This window comes from Myxine glutinosa, chromosome 11 (genome assembly GCF_964187855.1).
Source record: "Myxine glutinosa chromosome 11, kmMyxGlut1.1, whole genome shotgun sequence".
NCBI lineage: Eukaryota > Metazoa > Chordata > Myxini > Myxiniformes > Myxinidae > Myxine > Myxine glutinosa.
In genome coordinates, this window is record NC_136271.1 from 71,912,365 (window position 1) to 71,938,985 (window position 26,621).

A 26,621-nucleotide genomic window follows, 5' to 3' on the forward strand; every position below is an offset into this window, starting at 1 on the left:
CTACCTACATCTCCAAGCAGCATCCCACAGAGACTGTACAACTACCGACATCTCCAAACACCATATCACAAAAACTGTCCAACTACCTACATCTCCAAGCAGCATCCCACAGAGACTGTCCAACTACCTACATCTCAAAGCAGCATCCCACAGAGACTGTCCAACTACCTACATCTCCAAGCAGCATCCCACAGAGACTGTACAACTTCCTACATCTCCAAACACCATATCACAAAAACTGTCCAACTACCTACATCTCCAAGCAGCATCCCACAAAGACTGTCCAACTACCTACATCTCCAAGCAGCATCCCACAGAGATTGTACAACTTCCTACATCTCCAAACACCATATCACAAAAACTGTCCAACTACCTACATCTCCAAGCAGCATCCCACAAAGACTGTACAACTACCTACATCTCCAAACACCATATCACAAAAACTGTCCAACTACCTACATCTCCAAGCAGCATCCCACAAAGACTGTACAACTTCCTACATCTCCAAACACCACATCACAAAAACTGTCCAACTACCTAAATCTCCAAGCAGCATCCCACAAAGACTGCACAACTTCCTACATCTCCAAACACCACATCACAAAAACTGTCCAACTACCTACATCTCCAAGCAGCATCCCACAAAGACTGTACAACTTCCTGCACCGACAAGCAGCATAATACAGAGACTATGCAACTACCTACATCTCCAAACACCAAATCACAAAAACTGTCCAACTACCTACATCTCCAAGCAGCATCCCACAAAGACTGTACAACTTCCTGCACCGACAAGCAGCATAACACAGAGACTGTGCAACTACCTACATCTCCAAACACCATATCACAAAGACTGTACAACTTCCTACACCTCCAAACAGCATCCCACAGCGACTGTACAACTACCTACATCTCCAAACACCATATCACAAAAACTGTCCAACTACCTACACCTCCAAGCAGCATCCCACAAAGACTGTACAACTACCCACACCTACAAGCAGCATAACACAGAGACTGTGCAACTACCCACACCTACAAGCAGCATAACACAGAGACTGTGCAACTACCTACACATACAAGCAGCATACCACAGCGACTGTCCAACTACCTACACATACAAGCAACATACCACAGAGACTGTGCAACTACCTACACATACAAGCAACATACCACAGAGACTGTGCAACTACCCACACCTACAAGCAGCATATCACAAAAACTGTCCAACTACCTACATCTCCAAGCAGCATCCCACAAAAACTGTACAGCTTCCTGCACCGACAAGCAGCATAACACAGAGACTGTGCAACTACCTACATCTCCAAACACCATATCACAAAGACTGTACAACTTCCTACACCTCCAAACAGCATCCCACAGCGACTGTACAACTACCTATATATCCAAACACCATATCACAAAAACTGTCCAACTACCTACATCTCCAAGCAGCATAACACAGAGACTGTGCAACTACCCACACCTACAAGCAGCATCACACAGACTGTACAACTACCCACACCTACAAGCAGCATAACACAGAGACTGTGCAACTACCCACACCTACAAGCAGCATAACACAGACTGTGCAACTACCTACACATACAAGCAGGATACCACAGCGACTGTCCAACTACCTACACATACAAGCAACATACCACAGAGACTGTGCAACTACCTACACATACAAGCAACATACCACAGAGACTGTGCAACTACCCACACCTACAAGCAGCATATCACAAAAACTGTCCAACTACCTACATCTCCAAGCAGCATAACACAGAGACTGTACAACTACCCACACCTACAAGCAGCATAACACAGAGACTGTGCAACTACCTACACATACAAGCAGCATACCACAAAGACTGTAAAACTACCTGCACCAACAAGCAGCATCCCACAGCGACTGTCCAACTACATACACATAAAAGCAGCATACCACAGCGACTGTGCAACTACGTACACCAACAAGCAGCATCACAGCGACTGTGCAACTACCTACACATACAACCAGCATACCACAGCGACTGTACAAATACCTACACATACAAGCAGCATCCCACAGCGACAGTGCAACTACCTACACATACAAGCAGCATACCATAGCGACAGTGCAACTACCTACACATACAAGCAGCATACCACAGCGACTGTGCAACTACCTACACCTACAAGCAGCATACCACAGCGACTGTGTAACTACCTACACATACAAGCAGTATACCACAGCGACTGTCCAACTACCTACACATACAAGCAGCATACCACAGCGACTGTCCAACTACCTACACATACAAGCAGTATACCACAGCGACTGTGTAACTAACTACACATACAAGCAGTATACCACAGCGACTGTCCAACTACCTACACATACAAGCAGCATACACAGCGACTGTCCAACTACCTACACATACAAGCAGCATACCACAGCGACTGTAAAACTACCTGCACCAACAAGCAGCATCCCACAGCGACTGTCGAACTACAAACACAAACAAGCAGCATACCACAGCGACTGTGCGACTACGTACACCAACAAGCAGCATACCACAGCGACTGTGCAACTACCTACACATACAAGCAGCATACCACAGCGACTGTGCAACTACCTACACATACAAGCAGCATACCACAGCGACTGTGCAACTACCTACACATACAACCAGCATACCACAGCGACTGTGCAACTGCCTGCACCAACAAGCAGCATACCACAGCGACTGTGCAACTACATACACATAAAAGCAGCATCCCACAGCGACTGTGCAACTACCTACACCAACAGGCAGCATAACACAGACTGTGCAACTACCTGCACCAACAAGCAGCATACCACAGCGACTGTGCAACTACCTACACATACAACCAGCATACCACAGCGACTGTGCAACTACCTACACCAACAGGCAGCATAACACAGACTGTGCAACTACCTGCACCAACAAGCAGCATACCACAGCGACTGTGCAACTACCTGCACCAACAAGCAGCATAACACAGCGACTGTGCAACTACCTGCACCAACAAGCAGCATACCACAGCGACTATGCAACTACCTGCACCAACAAGCAGCATACCACAGCGACTGTGCAACTACCTACACCAACAAGCAGCATAACACAGAGCCTGTGCAACTACCTGCACCAACAAGCAGCATAACACAGCGACTGTGCAACTACCTGCACCAACAAGCAGCATACCACAGCGACTATCCAACTACCTGCACCAACAAGCAGCATACCACAGCGACTGTCCAACTATACACCAACAAGCAGCATACCACAGCGACTGTCCAACTACATACAAATACAAGCAGCATACCACAGCGACTGTGCAACTACCTACACATACAAGCAGCATACCACAGCGACTCTGCAACTACCTACACATACAACCAGCATACCACAGCGACTGTGCAACTACCTACACCAACAAGCAGCATCCCACAGCGACTGTGCAACTACCTACACCTACAAGCAGTATACCACAGCGACTGTGCAACTACCTACACCTACAAGCAGCATACCACAAAGACTGTCCAACTACCTACACATACAAGCAGCATACCACAGAGACTGTGCAACTATGTACACCGACAAGCAGCATACCACACAGACTGTGCGACTACGTACACCAACAAGCAGCATACCACAGCGACTGTGCAACTACCTACACATACAAGCAGCATACCACAGCGACTGTGCAACTACCTACACATACAACCAGCATACCACAGCGACTGTGCAACTACCTGCACCAACAAGCAGCATACCACAGCGACTGTGCAACTACATACACATAAAAGCAGCATCCCGCAGCATCCCACAGCGACTGTGCAACTACCTGCACCAACAAGCAGCATACCACAGCGACTGTGCAACTACCTACACATAGAACCAGCATACCACAGCGACTGTGCAACTACCTACACCAACAGGCAGCATAACACAGACTGTGCAACTACCTGCACCAACAAGCAGCATACCACAGCGACTGTGCAACTACCTACACCAACAAGCAGCATAACACAGCGACTGTGCAACTACCTGCACCAACAAGCAGCATACCACAGCGACTGTGCAACTACCTGCACCAACAAGCAGCATACCACAGCGACTGTGCAACTACCTGCACCAGCAAGCAGCATACCACAGCGACTGTCCAAGTATACACATACAAGCAGCATACCACAGCGACTTTGCAACTACGTACACCTACAAGCAGCATACCACAGCGACTGTGCAACTACCTACACATACAAGCAGCATACCACAGCGACTCTGCAACTACCTACACATACAACCAGCATACCACAGCGACTGTGCAACTACCTACACCAACAAGCAGCATACCACAGCGACTGTCCAACTACATACACATACAAGCAGCCTACCACAGCGACTGTGCAACTACCTACACATACAAGCAGCATACCACAGCGACTCTGCAACTACCTACATATACAACCAGCATACCACAGCGACTGTGCAACTACCTACACCAACAAGCAGCATCCCACAGCGACTGTGCAACTACCTACACCTACAAGCAGCATACCACAGCGACTGTGCAACTACCTACACCTACAAGCAGCATACCACAGCGACTGTGCTACTACCTACACATACAAGCAGCATACCACAGCGACTCTGCAACTACCTACACATACAACCAGCATACCACAGCGACTGTGCAACTACCTACACCAACAAGCAGCATCCCACAGCGACTGTGCAACTACCTACACCAACAAGCAGCATACCACAGAGACTGTGCAACTACCTACACCTACAAGCAGCATACCACAGCGACTGTGCAACTACCTACACCAACAAGCAGCATACCACAGCGACTGTCCAACTACATACACATACAAGCAGCATCCCACAGCGACTGTGCAACTACCTACACCAACAAGCAGCATACCACAGAGACTGTGCAACTACCTACACCTACAAGCGGGCATCCCACAGAGACTGTGCAACTACCTACACCTACAAGCAGCATACCACAAAGACTGTGCAACTACATACACCTACAAGCAGTATACCACAGAGACTGTGCAACTACCTACACCTACAAGCAGCATACCACAGAGACTGTGCAACTATGTACACCTACAAGCAGCATACCACAGAGACTGTGCAACTACCTACACCTACAAGCAGCATACCACAGCGACTGTGCAACTACCTACACCTACAAGCAGCATATCACAGAGAACTGTGCAACTACCTACACCGACAAGCAGCATACCACAGCGACTGTGCAACTACCTACACCTACAAGCAGCATATCACAGCGACTGTGCAACTACCTACAGCCACAAGCAGTATACCACAGAGACTGTCCAATTACCTCCACCTACAAGCAGCATACGACAGAGACTGTCCAACTACCTACACATACAAGCAGCATATCACAGAGACTGTGCAACTACCTACACCAACAAGCAGCATACCACAGCGACTGTGCAACGACCTACACATACAAGCAGAATACCACAGAGACTGTGCAACTACCTACACCTACAAGCAGCATATCACAGAGACTGTCCAACTACCTACACCTACAAGCAGAATACCACAGAGACTGTGCAACTACCTACACCTACAAGCAGAATACCACAGAGACTGCAACTACCTACACCTACAAGCAGCACACCACAGCGACTGTGCAACTACCTACACCAACAAGCAGCATACCACAGCGACTGTGCAACTACCTACACCTACAAGCAGCATATCACAGAGACTGTGCAACTACCTACACCGACAAGCAGCATACCACAGCGACTGTGCAACTACCTACACCTACAAGCAGCATACCACAGACTGTGCAACTACCTACACCTCCAAACACCAAATCACAAAAACTGTCCAACTACCTACACCTCCAAGCAGCATCCCACAGCGACTGTACAACGACCTACATATCCAAACACCATATCACAAAAACTGTCCAACTACCTACATATACAAGCAGAATCCCACAAAGACTGTACAACTTCCTACACCTCCAAACACCATATCACAAAAACTGTCCAACTTCCTGCACCGACAAGCAACATAACACAGAGACTGTACAACTACCTACATCTCCAAACACCATATCACAAAGACTGTACAACTTCCTACACCTCCAAACACCACATCACAAAAACTGTCCAACTACCTACATCTCCAAACACCATATCACAAAAACTGTCCAACTACCTACATCTCCAAACACCATATCACAAAAACTGTCCAACTACCTACATCTCCAAGCAGCATCCCACAAAGACTGTACAACTTCCTGCACTGACAAGCAGAATACCACAGAGACTGTGCAACTACCTACACATACAAGCAGCATAACACAGAGACTGTCCAACGACCTACATCTCCAAACACCAAATCACAAAAACTGTCCAACTACCTACACCTCCAAGCAGCATCCCACAGAGACTGTACAACGACCTACATATCCAAACACCATATCACAAAAACTGTCCAACTACCTACATCTCCAAGCAGCATCCCACAAAGACTGTACAACTTCCTGCACCGACAAGCAGAATACCACAGAGACTGCAACTACCTACACCTACAAGCAGCATAACACAGAGACTGTACAACTACGTACACATACAAGCAGCATACCACAAAGACTGTGCAACTACCTACACATACAAGCAGCATAACACAGAGACTGTACAACTACCCACACCTACAAGCAGCATACCACACAGACTGTGCAACTACCTACACATACAAGCAGCATAACATAGAGACTGTACAACTACCCACACCTACAAGCAGCATACAACAAAGACTGTGCAACTACCTACACATACAAGCAGCATACCACAGCGACTGTAAAACTACCTGCACCAACAAGCAGCATCCCACAGCGACTGTCCAACTACATACACAAACAAGCAGCATCCCACAGCGACTGTCCAACTACATACACAAACAAGCAGCATACCACAGCGACTGTGCGACTACGTACACCAACAAGCAGCATACCACAGCGACTGTGCAACTACCTACACATACAAGCAGCATACCACAGCGACTGTGCAACTACCTACACATACAACCAGCATACCACAGCGACTGTGCAACTACCTGCACCAACAAGCAGCATACCACAGCGACTGTGCAACTACATACACATAAAAGCAGCATCCCACAGCGACTGTGCAACTACCTACACCAACAGGCAGCATAACACAGACTGTGCAACTACCTGCACCAACAAGCAGCATACCACAGCGACTGTGCAACTACCTGCACCAACAAGCAGCATAACACAGCGACTGTGCAACTACCTGCACCAACAAGCAGCATACCACAGCGACTGTGCAACTACCTACACATACAACCAGCATACCACAGCGACTGTGCAACTACCTACACCAACAAGCAGCATAACACAGAGACTGTGCAACTACCTGCACCAACAAGCAGCATACCACAGCGACTGTCCAACTACCTGCACCAGCAAGCAGCATACCACAGCGACTGTCCAAGTATACACATACAAGCAGCATACCACAGCGACTGTGCAACTACGTACACCTACAAGCAGCATACCACAGCGACTGTGCAACTACCTACACATACAAGCAGCATACCACAGCGACTCTGCAACTACCTACACATACAACCAGCATACCACAGCGACTGTGCAACTACCTACACCAACAAGCAGCATAACACAGCGACTGTGCAACTACCTGCACCAACAAGCAGCATACCACAGCGACTGTCCAACTACCTGCACCAGCAAGCAGTATACCACAGCGACTGTCCAAGTATACACATACAAGCAGCATACCACAGCGACTGTGCAACTACGTACACCTACAAGCAGCATACCACAGCGACTGTGCAACTACCTACACATACAAGCAGCATACCACAGCGACTCTGCAACTACCTACACATACAACCAGCATACCACAGCGACTGTGCAACTACCTACACCAACAAGCAGCATACCACAGCGACTGTCCAACTACATACACATACAAGCAGCCTACCACAGCGACTGTGCAACTACCTACACATACAAGCAGCATACCACAGCGACTCTGCAACTACCTACACATACAACCAGCATACCACAGCGACTGTGCAACTACCTACACCAACAAGCAGCATCCCACAGCGACTGTGCAACTACCTACACCTACAAGCAGCATACCACAGCGACTGTGCAACTACCTACACCTACAAGCAGCATACCACAGCGACTGTGCTACTACCTACACATACAAGCAGCATACCACAGCGACTCTGCAACTACCTACACATACAACCAGCACACCACAGCGACTGTGCAACTACCTACACCAACAAGCAGCATCCCACAGCGACTGTGCAACTACCTACACCAACAAGCAGCATACCACAGAGACTGTGCAACTACCTACACCTACAAGCAGCATACCACAGCGACTGTGCAACTACCTACACCAACAAGCAGCATACCACAGCGACTGTCCAACTACATACACATACAAGCAGCATCCCACAGCGACTGTGCAACTACCTACACCAACAAGCAGCATACCACAGACTGTGCAACTACCTACACCTACAAGCGGGCATCCCACAGAGACTGTGCAACTACCTACACCTACAAGCAGCATACCACAAAGACTGTGCAACTACCTACACCTACAAGCAGTATACCACAGAGACTGTGCAACTACCTACACCTACAAGCAGCATACCACAGCGACTGTGCAACTATGTACACCTACAAGCAGCATACCACAGAGACTGTGCAACTACCTACACCTAAAAGCAGCATACCACAGCGACTGTGCAACTACCTACACCTACAAGCAGCATATCACAGAGAACTGTGCAACTACCTACACCGACAAGCAGCATACCACAGCGACTGTGCAACTACCTACACCTACAAGCAGCATATCACAGCGACTGTGCAACTACCTACACCTACAAGCAGCATACCACAGAGACTGTGCAACTACCTACACCTACAAGCAGTATACCACAGCGAATGTGCAACTACGTACACCTACAAGCAGCATACCACAGCGACTGTGCAACTACCTACACCTACAAGCAGCACACCACAGCGACTGTGCAACTACCTACACCTCCAAACACCAAATCACAAAAACTGTCCAACTACCTACACCTACAAGCAGCACACCACAGCGACTGTGCAACTACCTACACCTCCAAACACCAAATCACAAAAACTGTCCAACTACCTACACCTCCAAGCAGCATCCCACAGCGACTGTACAACGACCTACATATCCAAACACCATATCACAAAAACTGTCCAACTACCTACATCTCCAAGCAGAATCCCACAAAGACTGTACAACTACCTACATCTCCAAACACCATATCACAAAGACTGTACAACTTCCTACACCTCCAAACACCACATCACAAAAACTGTCCAACTACCTACATCTCCAAACACCATATCACAAAAACTGTCCAACTACCTACATCTCCAAGCAGCATCCCACAAGGACTGTACAACTTCCTGCACCGACAAGCAGAATACCACAGAGACTGTGCAACTACCTACACATACAAGCAGCATAACGCAGAGACTGTCCAACGACCTACATCTCCAAACACCAAATCACAAAAACTGTCCAACTACCTACACCTCCAAGCAGCATCCCACAGAGACTGTACAACGACCTACATATCCAAACACCATATCACAAAAACTGTCCAACTACCTACATCTCCAAGCAGCATCCCACAAAGACTGTACAACTTCCTGCACCGACAAGCAGAATACCACAGAGACTGCAACTACCTACACCTACAAGCAGCATAACACAGAGACTGTACAACTACCTACACATACAAGCAGCATACCACAAAGACTGTGCAACTACCTACACATACAAGCAGCATAACACAGAGACTGTACAACTACCCACACCTACAAGCAGCATACCACACAGACTGTGCAACTACCTACACATACAAGCAGCATAACACAGAGACTGTACAACTACCCACACCTACAAGCAGCATACAACAAAGACTGTGCAACTACCTACACATACAAGCAGCATCCCACAGCGACTGTCCAACTACATACACAAACAAGCAGCATACCACAGCGACTGTGCGACTACGTACACCAACAAGCAGCATACCACAGCGACTGTGCAACTACCTACACATACAAGCAGCATAACACAGAGACTGTACAACTACCTACACATACAAGCAGCATACCACAAAGACTGTGCAACTACCTACACATACAAGCAGCATAACACAGAGACTGTACAACTACCCACACCTACAAGCAGCATACCACACAGACTGTGCAACTACCTACACATACAAGCAGCATAACACAGAGACTGTACAACTACCCACACCTACAAGCAGCATACAACAAAGACTGTGCAACTACCTACACATACAAGCAGCATCCCACAGCGACTGTCCAACTACATACACAAACAAGCAGCATACCACAGCGACTGTGCGACTACGTACACCAACAAGCAGCATACCACAGCGACTGTGCAACTACCTACACATACAAGCAGCATACCACAGCGACTGTGCAACTACCTACACATACAACCAGCATACCACAGCGACTGTGCAACTACCTGCACCAACAAGCAGCATACCACAGCGACTGTGCAACTACATACACATAAAAGCAGCATCCCACAGCGACTGTGCAACTACCTACACCAACAGGCAGCATAACACAGACTGTGCAACTACCTGCACCAACAAGCAGCATACCACAGCGACTGTGCAACTACCTGCACCAACAAGCAGCATAACACAGCGACTGTGCAACTACCTGCACCAACAAGCAGCATACCACAGCGACTGTGCAACTACCTACACATACGACAAGCATACCACAGCGACTGTGCAACTACCTACACCAACAGGCAGCATAACACAGACTGTGCAACTACCTGCACCAACAAGCAGCATACCACAGCGACTGTGCAACTACCTGCACCAACAAGCAGCATAACACAGCGACTGTGCAACTACCTGCACCAACAAGCAGCATACCACAGCGACTGTGCAACTACCTGCACCAACAAGCAGCATACCACAGCGACTGTGCAACTACCTACACCAACAAGCAGCATAACACAGAGACTGTGCAACTACCTGCACCAACAAGCAGCATAACACAGCGACTGTGCAACTACCTGCACCAACAAGCAGCATACCACAGCGACTGTCCAACTACCTGCACCAGCAAGCAGCATACCACAGCGACTGTCCAAGTATACACATACAAGCAGCATACCACAGCGACTGTGCAACTACGTACACCTACAAGCAGCATACCACAGCGACTGTGCAACTACCTACACATACAAGCAGCATACCACAGCGACTCTGCAACTACCTACACATACAACCAGCATACCACAGCGACTGTGCAACTACCTACACCAACAAGCAGCATACCACAGCGACTGTCCAACTACATACACATACAAGCAGCCTACCACAGCGACTGTGCAACTACCTACACATACAAGCAGCATACCACAGCGACTTTGCAACTACCTACACATACAACCAGCATACCACAGCGACTGTGCAACTACCTACACCAACAAGCAGCATCCCACAGCGACTGTGCAACTACCTACACCTACAAGCAGCATACCACAGCGACTGTGCAACTACCTACACCTACAAGCAGCATACCACAGCGACTGTGCTACTACCTACACATACAACCAGCATACCACAGCGACTGTGCAACTACCTACACCAACAAGCAGCATCCCACAGCGACTGTGCAACTACCTACACCAACAAGCAGCATACCACAGAGACTGTGCAACTACCTACACCTACAAGCAGCATACCACAGCGACTGTCCAACTACATACACATACAAGCAGCATCCCACAGCGACTGTGCAACTACCTACACCAACAAGCAGCATACCACAGAGACTGTGCAACTACCTACACCTACAAGCGGGCATCCCACAGAGACTGTGCAACTACCTACACCTACAAGCAGCATACCACAAAGACTGTGCAACTACCTACACCTACAAGCAGTATACCACAGAGACTGTGCAACTACCTACACCTACAAGCAGCATACCACAGAGACTGTGCAACTATGTACACCTACAAGCAGCATACCACAGAGACTGTGCAACTACCTACACCTACAAGCAGCATACCACAGCGACTGTGCAACTACCTACACCTACAAGCAGCATATCACAGAGAACTGTGCAACTACCTACACCGACAAGCAGCATACCACACAGACTGTGCAACTACCTACACATACAAGCAGCATAACATAGAGACTGTACAACTACCCACACCTACAAGCAGCATACAACAAAGACTGTGCAACTACCTACACATACAAGCAGCATACCACAGCGACTGTAAAACTACCTGCACCAACAAGCAGCATCCCACAGCGACTGTCCAACTACATACACAAACAAGCAGCATCCCACAGCGACTGTCCAACTACATACACAAACAAGCAGCATACCACAGCGACTGTGCGACTACGTACACCAACAAGCAGCATACCACAGCGACTGTGCAACTACCTACACATACAAGCAGCATACCACAGCGACTGTGCAACTACCTACACATACAACCAGCATACCACAGCGACTGTGCAACTACCTGCACCAACAAGCAGCATACCACAGCGACTGTGCAACTACATACACATAAAAGCAGCATCCCACAGCGACTGTGCAACTACCTACACCAACAGGCAGCATAACACAGACTGTGCAACTACCTGCACCAACAAGCAGCATACCACAGCGACTGTGCAACTACCTGCACCAACAAGCAGCATAACACAGCGACTGTGCAACTACCTGCACCAACAAGCAGCATACCACAGCGACTGTGCAACTACCTACACATACAACCAGCATACCACAGCGACTGTGCAACTACCTACACCAACAAGCAGCATAACACAGAGACTGTGCAACTACCTGCACCAACAAGCAGCATAACACAGCGACTGTGCAACTACCTGCACCAACAAGCAGCATACCACAGCGACTGTCCAACTACCTGCACCAGCAAGCAGCATACCACAGCGACTGTCCAAGTATACACATACAAGCAGCATACCACAGCGACTGTGCAACTACGTACACCTACAAGCAGCATACCACAGCGACTGTGCAACTACCTACACATACAAGCAGCATACCACAGCGACTCTGCAACTACCTACACATACAACCAGCATACCACAGCGACTGTGCAACTACCTACACCAACAAGCAGCATACCACAGCGACTGTCCAACTACATACACATACAAGCAGCCTACCACAGCGACTGTGCAACTACCTACACATACAAGCAGCATACCACAGCGACTCTGCAACTACCTACACATACAACCAGCATACCACAGCGACTGTGCAACTACCTACACCTACAAGCAGCATACCACAGCGACAGTGCTACTACCTACACATACAAGCAGCATACCACAGCGACTCTGCAACTACCTACACATACAACCAGCACACCACAGCGACTGTGCAACTACCTACACCAACAAGCAGCATCCCACAGCGACTGTGCAAGTACCTACACCAACAAGCAGCATACCACAGAGACTGTGCAACTACCTACACCTACAAGCAGCATACCACAGCGACTGTGCAACTACCTACACCAACAAGCAGCATACCACAGCGACTGTCCAACTACATACACATACAAGCAGCATCCCACAGCGACTGTGCAACTACCTACACCAACAAGCAGCATACCACAGACTGTGCAACTACCTACACCTACAAGCAGTATACCACAGAGACTGTGCAACTACCTACACCTACAAGCAGCATACCACAGAGACTGTGCAACTATGTACACCTACAAGCAGCATACCACAGAGACTGTGCAACTACCTACACCTAAAAGCAGCATACCACAGCGACTGTGCAACTACCTACACCTACAAGCAGCATATCACAGAGAACTGTGCAACTACCTACACCGACAAGCAGCATACCACAGCGACTGTGCAACTACCTACACCTACAAGCAGCATATCACAGCGACTGTGCAACTACCTACACCTACAAGCAGCATACCACAGCGACTGTGCAACTACCTACACCTACAAGCAGTATACCACAGCGAATGTGCAACTACGTACACCTACAAGCAGCATACCACAGCGACTGTGCAACTACCTACACCTACAAGCAGCACACCACAGCGACTGTGCAACTACCTACACCTCCAAACACCAAATCACAAAAACTGTCCAACTACCTACACCTACAAGCAGCACACCACAGCGACTGTGCAACTACCTACACCTCCAAACACCAAATCACAAAAACTGTCCAACTACCTACACCTCCAAGCAGCATCCCACAGCGACTCTACAACGACCTACATATCCAAACACCATATCACAAAAACTGTCCAACTACCTACATCTCCAAGCAGAATCCCACAAAGACTGTACAACTACCTACATCTCCAAACACCATATCACAAAGACTGTACAACTTCCTACACCTCCAAACACCACATCACAAAAACTGTCCAACTACCTACATCTCCAAACACCATATCACAAAAACTGTCCAACTACCTACATCTCCAAACACCATATCACAAAAACTGTCCAACTACCTACATCTCCAAGCAGCATCCCACAAAGACTGTACAACTTCCTGCACCGACAAGCAGAATACCACAGAGACTGTGCAACTACCTACACATACAAGCAGCATAACGCAGAGACTGTCCAACGACCTACATCTCCAAACACCAAATCACAAAAACTGTCCAACTACCTACACCTCCAAGCAGCATCCCACAGAGACTGTACAACGACCTACATATCCAAACACCATATCACAAAAACTGTCCAACTACCTACATCTCCAAGCAGCATCCCACAAAGACTGTACAACTTCCTGCACCGACAAGCAGAATACCACAGAGACTGCAACTACCTACACCTACAAGCAGCATAACACAGAGACTGTACAACTACCTACACATACAAGCAGCATACCACAAAGACTGTGCAACTACCTACACATACAAGCAGCATAACACAGAGACTGTACAACTACCCACACCTACAAGCAGCATACCACACAGACTGTGCAACTACCTACACATACAAGCAGCATAACACAGAGACTGTACAACTACCCACACCTACAAGCAGCATACAACAAAGACTGTGCAACTACCTACACATACAAGCAGCATACCACAGCGACTGTAAAACTACCTGCACCAACAAGCAGCATCCCACAGCGACTGTCCAACTACATACACAAACAAGCAGCATCCCACAGCGACTGTCCAACTACATACACAAACAAGCAGCATACCACAGCGACTGTGCGACTACATACACAAACAAGCAGCATACCACAGCGACTGTGCGACTACGTACACCAACAAGCAGCATACCACAGCGACTGTGCAACTACCTACACATACAAGCAGCATACCACAGCGACTGTGCAACTACCTACACATACAACCAGCATACCACAGCGACTGTGCAACTACCTGCACCAACAAGCAGCATACCACAGCGACTGTGCAACTACATACACATAAAAGCAGCATCCCACAGCGACTGTGCAACTACCTACACCTACAAGCAGCATATCACAGAGAACTGTGCAACTACCTACACCGACAAGCAGCATACCACAGCGACTGTGCAACTACCTACACCTACAAGCAGCATATCACAGCGACTGTGCAACTACCTACACCTACAAGCAGCATACCACAGCGACTGTGCAACTACCTACACCTACAAGCAGTATACCACAGCGAATGTGCAACTACGTACACCTACAAGCAGCATACCACAGCGACTGTGCAACTACCTACACCTACAAGCAGCACACCACAGCGACTGTGCAACTACCTACACCTCCAAACACCAAATCACAAAAACTGTCCAACTACCTACACCTACAAGCAGCACACCACAGCGACTGTGCAACTACCTACACCTCCAAACACCAAATCACAAAAACTGTCCAACTACCTACACCTCCAAGCAGCATCCCACAGCGACTCTACAACGACCTACATATCCAAACACCATATCACAAAAACTGTCCAACTACCTACATCTCCAAGCAGAATCCCACAAAGACTGTACAACTACCTACATCTCCAAACACCATATCACAAAGACTGTACAACTTCCTACACCTCCAAACACCACATCACAAAAACTGTCCAACTACCTACATCTCCAAACACCATATCACAAAAACTGTCCAACTACCTACATCTCCAAACACCATATCACAAAAACTGTCCAACTACCTACATCTCCAAGCAGCATCCCACAAAGACTGTACAACTTCCTGCACCGACAAGCAGAATACCACAGAGACTGTGCAACTACCTACACATACAAGCAGCATAACGCAGAGACTGTCCAACGACCTACATCTCCAAACACCAAATCACAAAAACTGTCCAACTACCTACACCTCCAAGCAGCATCCCACAGAGACTGTACAACGACCTACATATCCAAACACCATATCACAAAAACTGTCCAACTACCTACATCTCCAAGCAGCATCCCACAAAGACTGTACAACTTCCTGCACCGACAAGCAGAATACCACAGAGACTGCAACTACCTACACCTACAAGCAGCATAACACAGAGACTGTACAACTACCTACACATACAAGCAGCATACCACAAAGACTGTGCAACTACCTACACATACAAGCAGCATAACACAGAGACTGTACAACTACCCACACCTACAAGCAGCATACCACACAGACTGTGCAACTACCTACACATACAAGCAGCATAACACAGAGACTGTACAACTACCCACACCTACAAGCAGCATACAACAAAGACTGTGCAACTACCTACACATACAAGCAGCATACCACAGCGACTGTAAAACTACCTGCACCAACAAGCAGCATCCCACAGCGACTGTCCAACTACATACACAAACAAGCAGCATCCCACAGCGACTGTCCAACTACATACACAAACAAGCAGCATACCACAGCGACTGTGCGACTACATACACAAACAAGCAGCATACCACAGCGACTGTGCGACTACGTACACCAACAAGCAGCATACCACAGCGACTGTGCAACTACCTACACATACAAGCAGCATACCACAGCGACTGTGCAACTACCTACACATACAACCAGCATACCACAGCGACTGTGCAACTACCTGCACCAACAAGCAGCATACCACAGCGACTGTGCAACTACATACACATAAAAGCAGCATCCCACAGCGACTGTGCAACTACCTACACCAACAGGCAGCATAACACAGACTGTGCAACTACCTGCACCAACAAGCAGCATACCACAGCGACTGTGCAACTACCTGCACCAACAAGCAGCATAACACAGCGACTTTGCAACTACCTGCACCAACAAGCAGCATACCACAGCGACTGTGCAACTACCTACACATACGACAAGCATACCACAGCGACTGTGCAACTACCTACACCAACAGGCAGCATAACACAGACTGTGCAACTACCTGCACCAACAAGCAGCATACCACAGCGACTGTGCAACTACCTGCACCAACAAGCAGCATAACACAGCGACTGTGCAACTACCTGCACCAACAAGCAGCATACCACAGCGACTGTGCAACTACCTACACCAACAAGCAGCATAACACAGAGACTGTGCAACTACCTGCACCAACAAGCAGCATAACACAGCGACTGTGCAACTACCTGCACCAACAAGCAGCATACCACAGCGACTGTCCAACTACCTGCACCAGCAAGCAGCATACCACAGCGACTGTCCAAGTATACACATACAAGCAGCATACCACAGCGACTGTGCAACTACCTACACATACAAGCAGCATACCACAGCGACTCTGCAACTACCTACACATACAACCAGCATACCACAGCGACTGTGCAACTACCTACACCAACAAGCAGCATACCACAGCGACTGTCCAACTACATACACATACAAGCAGCCTACCACAGCGACTGTGCAACTACCTACACATACAAGCAGCATACCACAGCGACTTTGCAACTACCTACACATACAACCAGCATACCACAGCGACTGTGCAACTACCTACACCAACAAGCAGCATCCCACAGCGACTGTGCAACTACCTACACCTACAAGCAGCATACCACAGCGACTGTGCAACTACCTACACCTACAAGCAGCATACCACAGCGACTGTGCTACTACCTACACATACAACCAGCATACCACAGCGACTGTGCAACTACCTACACCAACAAGCAGCATCCCACAGCGACTGTGCAACTACCTACACCAACAAGCAGCATACCACAGAGACTGTGCAACTACCTACACCTACAAGCAGCATACCACAGCGACTGTGCAACTACCTACACCAACAAGCAGCATACCACAGCAGAACTGTCCAACTACATACACATACAAGCAGCATCCCACAGCGACTGTGCAACTACCTACACCAACAAGCAGCATACCACAGAGACTGTGCAACTACCTACACCTACAAGCGGGCATCCCACAGAGACTGTGCAACTACCTACACCTACAAGCAGCATACCACAAAGACTGTGCAACTACCTACACCTACAAGCAGTATACCACAGAGACTGTGCAACTACCTACACCTACAAGCAGCATACCACAGCGACTGTGCAACTACCTACACCTACAAGCAGCATATCACAGAGAACTGTGCAACTACCTACACCGACAAGCAGCATACCACAGCGACTGTGCAACTACCTACACCTACAAGCAGCATATCACAGCGACTGTGCAACTACCTACACCAACAAGCAGCATACCACAGCGACTGTGCAACTACCTACACCTACAAGCAGCGTACCACAGACTGTGCAACTACCTAGACCTACAAGTAACATACCAGCATGGCAGAAAAGGTATGCAGGACCAGTCGTGAAACGTCCCACAGTGAACTCCTCGTCAAGAGAAAAAGGTCACAAGAGCAGAGTTTTGAGTTTAAGGAGATTAAATCGTGGGTTCTGAAATAATACACAAACCGCTTTCATAATGAACCTAAGTTGGTGCAGTTTCGTTGGTCTGTACGTACCGTGTCATTGGTCTATACGTACAGTCTCATTGGTCTATTCGTACAGTGTCATTGGTCTATACGTACAGTGTCATTGGAAGATCCGCAACGTCGATAGTTTCGATATTTGATGATTTATTGTAACAATCGCTTTGTTTGTGTTTCACACTGAATGAAAAACGTCAAGGTAGCGCACGATGAATGTGATGTATTACAAGTTCGGCCTGAACGGCATATAAATTAAAATGGCGGTCGGTGGAGTTGCCGCCGTACACCGTAATAAAACACCACGATGTGAATAAACCACATGTCTTGTCCGCGCCAATCCACGAATGACGTTTATCCACACTCATTTGTCTAAAGAATTCTCTGTTGTTGGAATTCTCATTGTGACAGCGGACAAAAACTGTGACGTCACATTGGGCTGTAGCCACGCCCCCTCTTTTTTTTTTCTTTTTTTTGTATACAAGATCGAGGCTCATGAAAGAGCGAACATTAATCACACAGAAAGACAAACCGACACATAAAACATATAACATCGGGAATGGTAGACAAGATGGGGAAAGGGGGAAGGACACAAACAGCATTTGAGAGCAGGGACCGAGATACATGGAGACATCGAGAGATCTGTGGGAGGGAGAGGGCTTTGGGAGGGGGGGGGAGGCATGGGAAGGGGTGGTGGGAGAGGTATAAAACATATGAACACTTCTAGGACTTCCAGGAAAGAAGTTGGAATTTCAAACAAGGTGGATCTGGGGTGAATTCGCGGGGGTAGAAAAGATCAAGGTTTTGGATGGGGGAAGATAAGAGATGGTGGTGAACAGCTGTTTTAAAGACCTGGAGGGAGGAGTGGGATCGAAGGGAGTGTGGGTGTTTGTTCCAGAGGCGGGAGAAAAGAGGAATGAAAGAGTGAAGGTGAGCAGAGAGCCGAGATTTCGGCAGTTTGACCATCAGAGGGTTGCTGGCAGATCTTGTGCGACCTGCAGGAATATTTGGGGGACAGAGCACAGAGAGAGCTGGGGGAGCAAGGCCGGAGAGGAGTCGGTCGAAGAAACGGAAGTCTGCATCGTTCTCTTGATAAAATCTGCATATGAATTTATGTATTTTTGCTCCGATTGATCTCTCCCGGTGAAAACCAGGTGGTTCAAGGTTTAAACAACAACTTTTTTATTTTTCAAACATTTTACACCAAGGAGTGGAGGATTTAAAAAACGTTCAGTTTCACAAGTTGAGACACTCAAGTTACCGACTTTCCATCACAGATACCTGTTCATTTAATTGATGTTATTAGTGAATGGGAAGAATACTTCTGAGCCTATCCAAGATGGTGTTGGAATATGCCATTATGTTTTGTATGACAGAAATGGCCATAACGAAAGATGTTGGATCAGAAAAAAGCATTTGGACAAATTCAGAGTGAATGTTGACGATGGTCACAGCTGGGAAGTGCACATATGTTTACACACACGTCTTCAGAACTACATGACGTCATACCTGAATGGAAAGAACATTTCCGAGCTTTTCCAAGATGTCCTCGGTACATCCTTGTAATTTCTGAATGAAAGACAGACACATAATGTGGTCGATCAGACAAAATGGATTGGACAAATTCATCGTGAAAGTTGACGATAACGTCACAGCGGTGAAGTGAAATGCAGTCAGGCCTCAACATTCGCAGTCCCAGCATTTATGAGTTTTGCGTAGTCGCAGTTCATAGCATGTAACCTGTCTCTACATTATTTATTCATGTATTCGCAGTTTAATAAAAAAAGAAAAAGAAAACTAAAAAGATATATATGTATGTACAGAGTGGTCCAGAAACCCTGGGCACATTTTGAAGATCGATACCTGCAACAAACAACTAAGTATTATAATGGTAAAACTATAATGGTAAACTATTATACAACGAGAATGCCACTCAGTAGAGCGCATACTCCCGCCGTGGGTGGCCGCTGCTGAGCCCCATCTTCCAATGGTAAAAAAAAATCCTTCCAAAAACTTCCTGGATCCGGAATAAGCTGCTGAGCTTCACCAAAAACTAATCAATTCTTCCTTATCCCAAGGGCAATCATCTCACCAACTTTCATCCAAATCCGTTCAGAACTTTTCCAGATATCTTGTTCACAAACACACGAACATACGAACACACATACAATACATACGAACACACACACACACGATCGAATGCATTACTCCCGCCACCAAAGTGTAATCGCAAACTCCACCGTGGTGTGTCTTTGATCCCTCGATGAACAACCTCGCGTATTACCCCAGTCACCTGGTACTCATTCTGCCGACCTCGGAAGGATGATGAGGTGAGTCAACACACCTGGTGCTACGTCAACGGCACGACAAGGGCTCGAACATCAGACCCTAAGATCGCTCGCCAGCCACCTTGAACCGTCAAGCTAACCAGGTTTCAATTATTTAAAAGGTGCAGCTGAATGTTCCTACTCGTTTAAAACTCACCTGTGGAAGTTTTGTCAGATAGCCGAGGTAGTATGTCAAAAATAAAGACGAGAGCAAAGCGAGAATGAAGACTTGCTGCCGCATCATGTCGAAAAAACTTCAACTGTGTGACAACAATGCGACAATGCGACACGACAATCGTGATTCCACCGTTTTGTGACGTCACGATAAAAAACGGTTTCTTGTCAGTTCGAATTGGATACAAAAATGGTATTTAATTTCGAGTTCGTTTCTTAACCAATTGTTTCGCACTCTTCGTTTATAATTAATTTCTGTATTATGTGTTACAAGCTGAAATACTTGGCGTTGCCAGGGCAGATTCAATGCAATTGTCTTCTTCTTCCTCTGCAACCCAACTTCTTCTTCTTCTTCTTCTTCTCAACCCTCCATTTATTGGGGGTGAGGAAATATGTAATGAAATGTTAAATCAGAATCGAAAATATCTTTGGTTGACCAGAGGCATGTCACTTACACACAAATTTCGTTTTCATGATGTGGGAATGAAAAAATCTCTAATAAGATCCAATGCACTTCCACGTAACTCGATCCTCATAAATTTCTGCTCACACCCATTCGGAATGCTACAAACGAATCGTCTGGACAGGTTTGAACAAGTGCAAATATTTTCACCCGACACTCATTTTCACCCAAGTTTTCTCTTTTTCACTCGAAAAATATGTTGATATATTTCAGCTAACTGTGGTCTCAAAATGCAGGAGATTGCACCATTTTGCTTCATTTTTTGGAAAATTTCCCGGTGGCTCATGTCCCCGAACCCCCTCGTGACTAGCGTCACACACCAGCCTTCCGCTTTTCTTTCAAAAAAGGTTGGCAGGTATGGAGTTCTGGTAACAAATTTCTCGGCGATTGGAACAGGTAAAAGCTCGGCACATCGACATTTTGAACGCAAGAATAACTTGTGATGAAACAGAAAATAACATGTCCGTCAATGAGTCAAAAAATGTAATGATTGTGTCCCTTTGATTGAAGGAAAGGGGATGGTGCAGTACTCGGATGGTGTGCAGTACGTGAGGCGGGTACGCATGCGCAGATCCTCATGGCGGAATGGCGATGCTTGTGAAAGGTGCTGACAGAACCTGGTTCATTAAATCCTGAATGATGAATCGATGTTTGTTCTTGAGATCTGCTTGAAACAGAGGACAAATAAAAACAGATCAACACGGTGTTTACCAATAATAGCACCAATGGTCGATCACGGGGTAAAATGAGTACTGGGAATTAATAATGTTTTGAATTAATAATTAATAATGTTTCTATGCATTATGTTTTGCACTCTGTCAAAGCGTCTTTGGGCTTCCTGAAAAGCGCTATATAAAATAAATGCATTATTATTATTATTATTAATAATAACTGGAGCAATGCGACTGTGTTGCCAATATGCCTCCGCATAGTCCCAAAACAGGTAGATGCCCTCGTTCACTGTCCTAAAAATAAAGAAGTTTGATTTAAATCCCTTTAGCTGTTTTCAAGTATCACATTTTCACCAGCCAGGACAGGTTTCACATCGATCGGTGAAGCGGTTTCAGACAATGGATTTTTTTTTTTAATTTCGGCTTTCAAGCTAATATGGCTGCCACACCACGTGACATATGACCTTACAAAAATGTAAACTCTGCATATGCATGTGCCGGGGATCACATTTGTGAAATTTCGTGTTGATAGGACAAGGTTTGTTTTTCTATTCAAGATGGCTGCCAAACCATGTGACCTACGACGACATCATTTTCAAACGATATGCAACAATGGTGCTAGATGATATATTTTAAAATTTAGCATCGATGGGGTACACAGTTTAAGAGATATAATTATTTAATATTTCCCTTCAATCCAATATGGTTGCCACACCAGTTTTTTTTTTTTTTTTTTTTTTCTCTTTTTGTATACAAGATCGAGGCTCGTGAAAGAGCGAACATTAATCACACAGAAAGACAAACAGACACATAAAACAAATAACATCGGGAGCGTTAGAGAGAGGGGGAAGGACACAAACACAACATTTGAGAGCAGGGACCGAGAGACATGGAGACATCAAGAGAACTGTAGGAGGGAGAGGGCTTTGGTGGGAGGCATGGGAAGGGGGGGGGGGTGGGAGAGGTATTAAACATATGGACATTGCCAGGACTTCCAGGAAAGAAGTTGGAATTTCAAACAAGGTGAATCTGGGGTGAATTAGTGGGGGTAGAAAAGATCAAGGTTTTGGATGGGGGAAGATAAGAGATGGTGGTGTGACCAATGATATTGTCGCATCGGGGATTAAGATCACCGAGCTGATGGATAGCCGGAACGAGCTTTAACTCAGAGGAGTACTTTGAAATTGGCTGGATTATCTTTAAACGCGCGCGGGAAGGTTCGCGGCCTTATCTGATTGGAAACACGCAGGGTTATTCCGAACCCACAAAATAGAAATGAACCATGACAGAAAGTAAAATTCAACAAATATAAATTTTTTTACAGTAATGTAAAAGACAACGAAAGGTGAGGTAAACTAAAATTCCTAAATGAGGGACGTCTCCACTCAGACTCGTATACAAACAAGGGGAAAAGCTAATGAAAATAAAATGATTTGGTTATCGGCCGGTACGCAGTTTTGCGTCCCCAAATGGCTGGTAAGGCTTGCTTGTCGTTCGTCGCCTCCAAACCACCGCACAGGAAGACCACTAAAATTGCGCGGAGTCGGGCTCCCCGACGTCCCAACGTGAGGCCCCTCCCGCGATGCCGACTGCCTCTCCCGTTCAGTCTCTTTCCATAAGCGCACACGAGCCAAAGATGCGCCACCGCCTGCGACCAAGCCAGAACAATGATGAAAATGCGAACACAGCCGTTCTCTTGAAAGCCAGCACACAAGGGAAATGCGACCGTCTCCAACGAACGCCAGCACGGAAGAGACCAAGATGGGGAGACAGCTTCTCTTTCCTTCAGCTCTCGAATGTTCCACGCTAACGTCACACTCTGTCCAATCACCGAGCTCTTTCTCAATCATCCCATCGTGCCTCCACCAACCACGAAGGCTGGGGACAACCAACCACAAACCTCCAACAACCACAACTCCATTGAAACTTCACAAAAAACGTCACGAGTCATCAGGGGGTGGAGTCCAATCTTTGCTCCGGAATGTTCGGATGACATCTGCGATCGCGAGGTGGGACTTAGGTGAAAATGCTGCTTCTGTCGGCCTTGGCGGCACTGAGCGAATGAGCCATTTGTTATAGTCGTTTTACTGAGCCCTCAATTTCCTGGCTGGCCGAATGTAATAAAACCGAAGGGAAGACCACAGGAGGCAAATTACACACTGGGGAAGTAATATTTAAGCCCCAGAAATAATTAGCACAAAGCCACGCCCCTTATGGCGACATGCAAACGCTCTTACCCGGACAGATGGCCTACTTACATACATTGAGATGGCGTCTTCACACCACTTGGAGCATGCTAATCGACACGATTCTATCTCGACTAAGGTATTTCATCGTTTACCCCCACAATCGTAACACAGCCTCCTCTCATTCCCTGACAGCCAAACAGCTCCTTAGCTGTACGTCCTGCCAGGGAGAGTTTCCGCAACATCCAGGCTCCCTTGGCCTCAGGCTCTCATAGCCTCTTCTGGGTCGCCAGGGGTCTCCATACCCACTGGTCACCCAACAGACCGCCCCTCCAACGGATTTCCAATTCCAGACACCACCGGCTGCCAGAGACAAGTTACCTGAGGGGGGGCCGCAGTCACCACTCCTCCAGAGCTTAGTCCATTCCTGCAGACACACACAAGGTAAAAGGGACTCTCCCACATGGTGCAATTTAAATGCTCTAATGGTGGTGAGGTGCTCCATGTGAAACAGTTCGTTCAATATTTGTAATTTTGTCGAGGGTCAGAAATAATTTTTCGTATTGGTGTCAAAGCGAGTGACCAATTGCAAATTAATAGTATGATAATTATTAGACTACGGATTTTTATGTTAAGAAAATAGGCCTTTTATGTTTTGAAAAGCAGAAAATTTTTTTTTTTACGTGAAAAAATCCCGAAATATTTTTTTCCCCCGTTTTATTCATTTTTTATTATTGCCAAGTTTTTCAGAAATCAGTCAAAAAAAGAACAAAAAATGGTAAGCTTTTTCCTGCACAACATTAAGCACTCTGGGCTAGTAGACAGGTAAAAAATGACGTTCAGGTACCTTTATTGCAACCGCATTGTTTGATAAGTAGAGGACTAGAAGAAATTGACAAGACCCTTTTAGGAACGGTTAAAGTAGGTGTTTGAAATCATTATCTTGGTAATGTTCTCCTTGGTGACGCGGTGTCGGCGGTCGGTGAGGACGTTTCTGTAGACGGAGAAGGACCTTTCCACGTCGACGCTGACGATGGGGCAGTACCTCAAGAGGGGGATGTCGGCAAGCTTGACTCCAGCCGGCACACCAACCTCAGATCCGTGCTGATCTCCATCCAGGATCAAAGCCACTGTCCTCAGCACACCAATGTCGGGATTGTGCTGCAGCACCGCCTTGAACTTGGTGAGCAGGATCTCCTTACGGCAGCCTCAGATCTTTTCGAGCTCCTCCTTGGCCTGATCAAGGAGCTGGAAGGCCTTGGCCAGCTCCATGCCGGCCTCCTCCAGCTGCTTAAGGATCTTCGGGATGAACGGCACGTGGGCATTTAAGAAGACCAAACTGAGCTTGATGTCCGCCTTTCCGAACAGGTCCTTGGCACTCCGGATTGCCATCGCGTCGTCATCGTTCAGCTGGTCCACAATGTCCTTGACGGCCTCGAAGTACTCGGCGTAAAACACCGCGGCATCGATCCACGTCCCCCACCAAGTCAGAATGGGCTCCGGGGGGAGAGAAAGATTGGGCTGCAGCTCCTTCCAAAGGACAACACGCGACGGGGCTTTGACGAACACCTTCTTCGTCGTGGCAATCAGGTCGTTGACGTCCTTGAACATTTCTCGGACTGTCTCGCAGAAACGGTGGAGCGCGTGGGCAACGCAAGTCACATGCAGCAAGTCCGG

At 47.2% G+C, this 26,621-nt stretch overlaps 2 protein-coding genes across 7 annotated transcripts in view; both read right to left on the reverse strand.

Annotated features, from left to right (window-relative positions):
* LOC137413097 (uncharacterized) overlaps positions 1 to 21,843 on the reverse strand; it is a 35,851-nt gene extending 14,008 nt beyond the window's left edge. For both annotated transcript variants that reach the window (XM_078786785.1, XM_078786784.1), the window contains exons 1-2: positions 21,608 to 21,843; positions 20,633 to 20,692 (exon numbers count right to left, since the gene is read on the reverse strand). In XM_078786785.1, the coding sequence (XP_078642911.1) occupies positions 20,633 to 20,692; positions 21,608 to 21,694 (147 nt within the window). In that variant the 5' untranslated portion in view covers positions 21,695 to 21,843. The remainder of the gene's footprint in view (positions 1 to 20,632; positions 20,693 to 21,607) is intronic.
* LOC137436754 (syntenin-1) overlaps positions 1 to 26,621 on the reverse strand; it is an 881,728-nt gene that overhangs the window by 818,005 nt on the left and 37,102 nt on the right. The gene's annotated exons all lie outside the window — the stretch shown is intronic.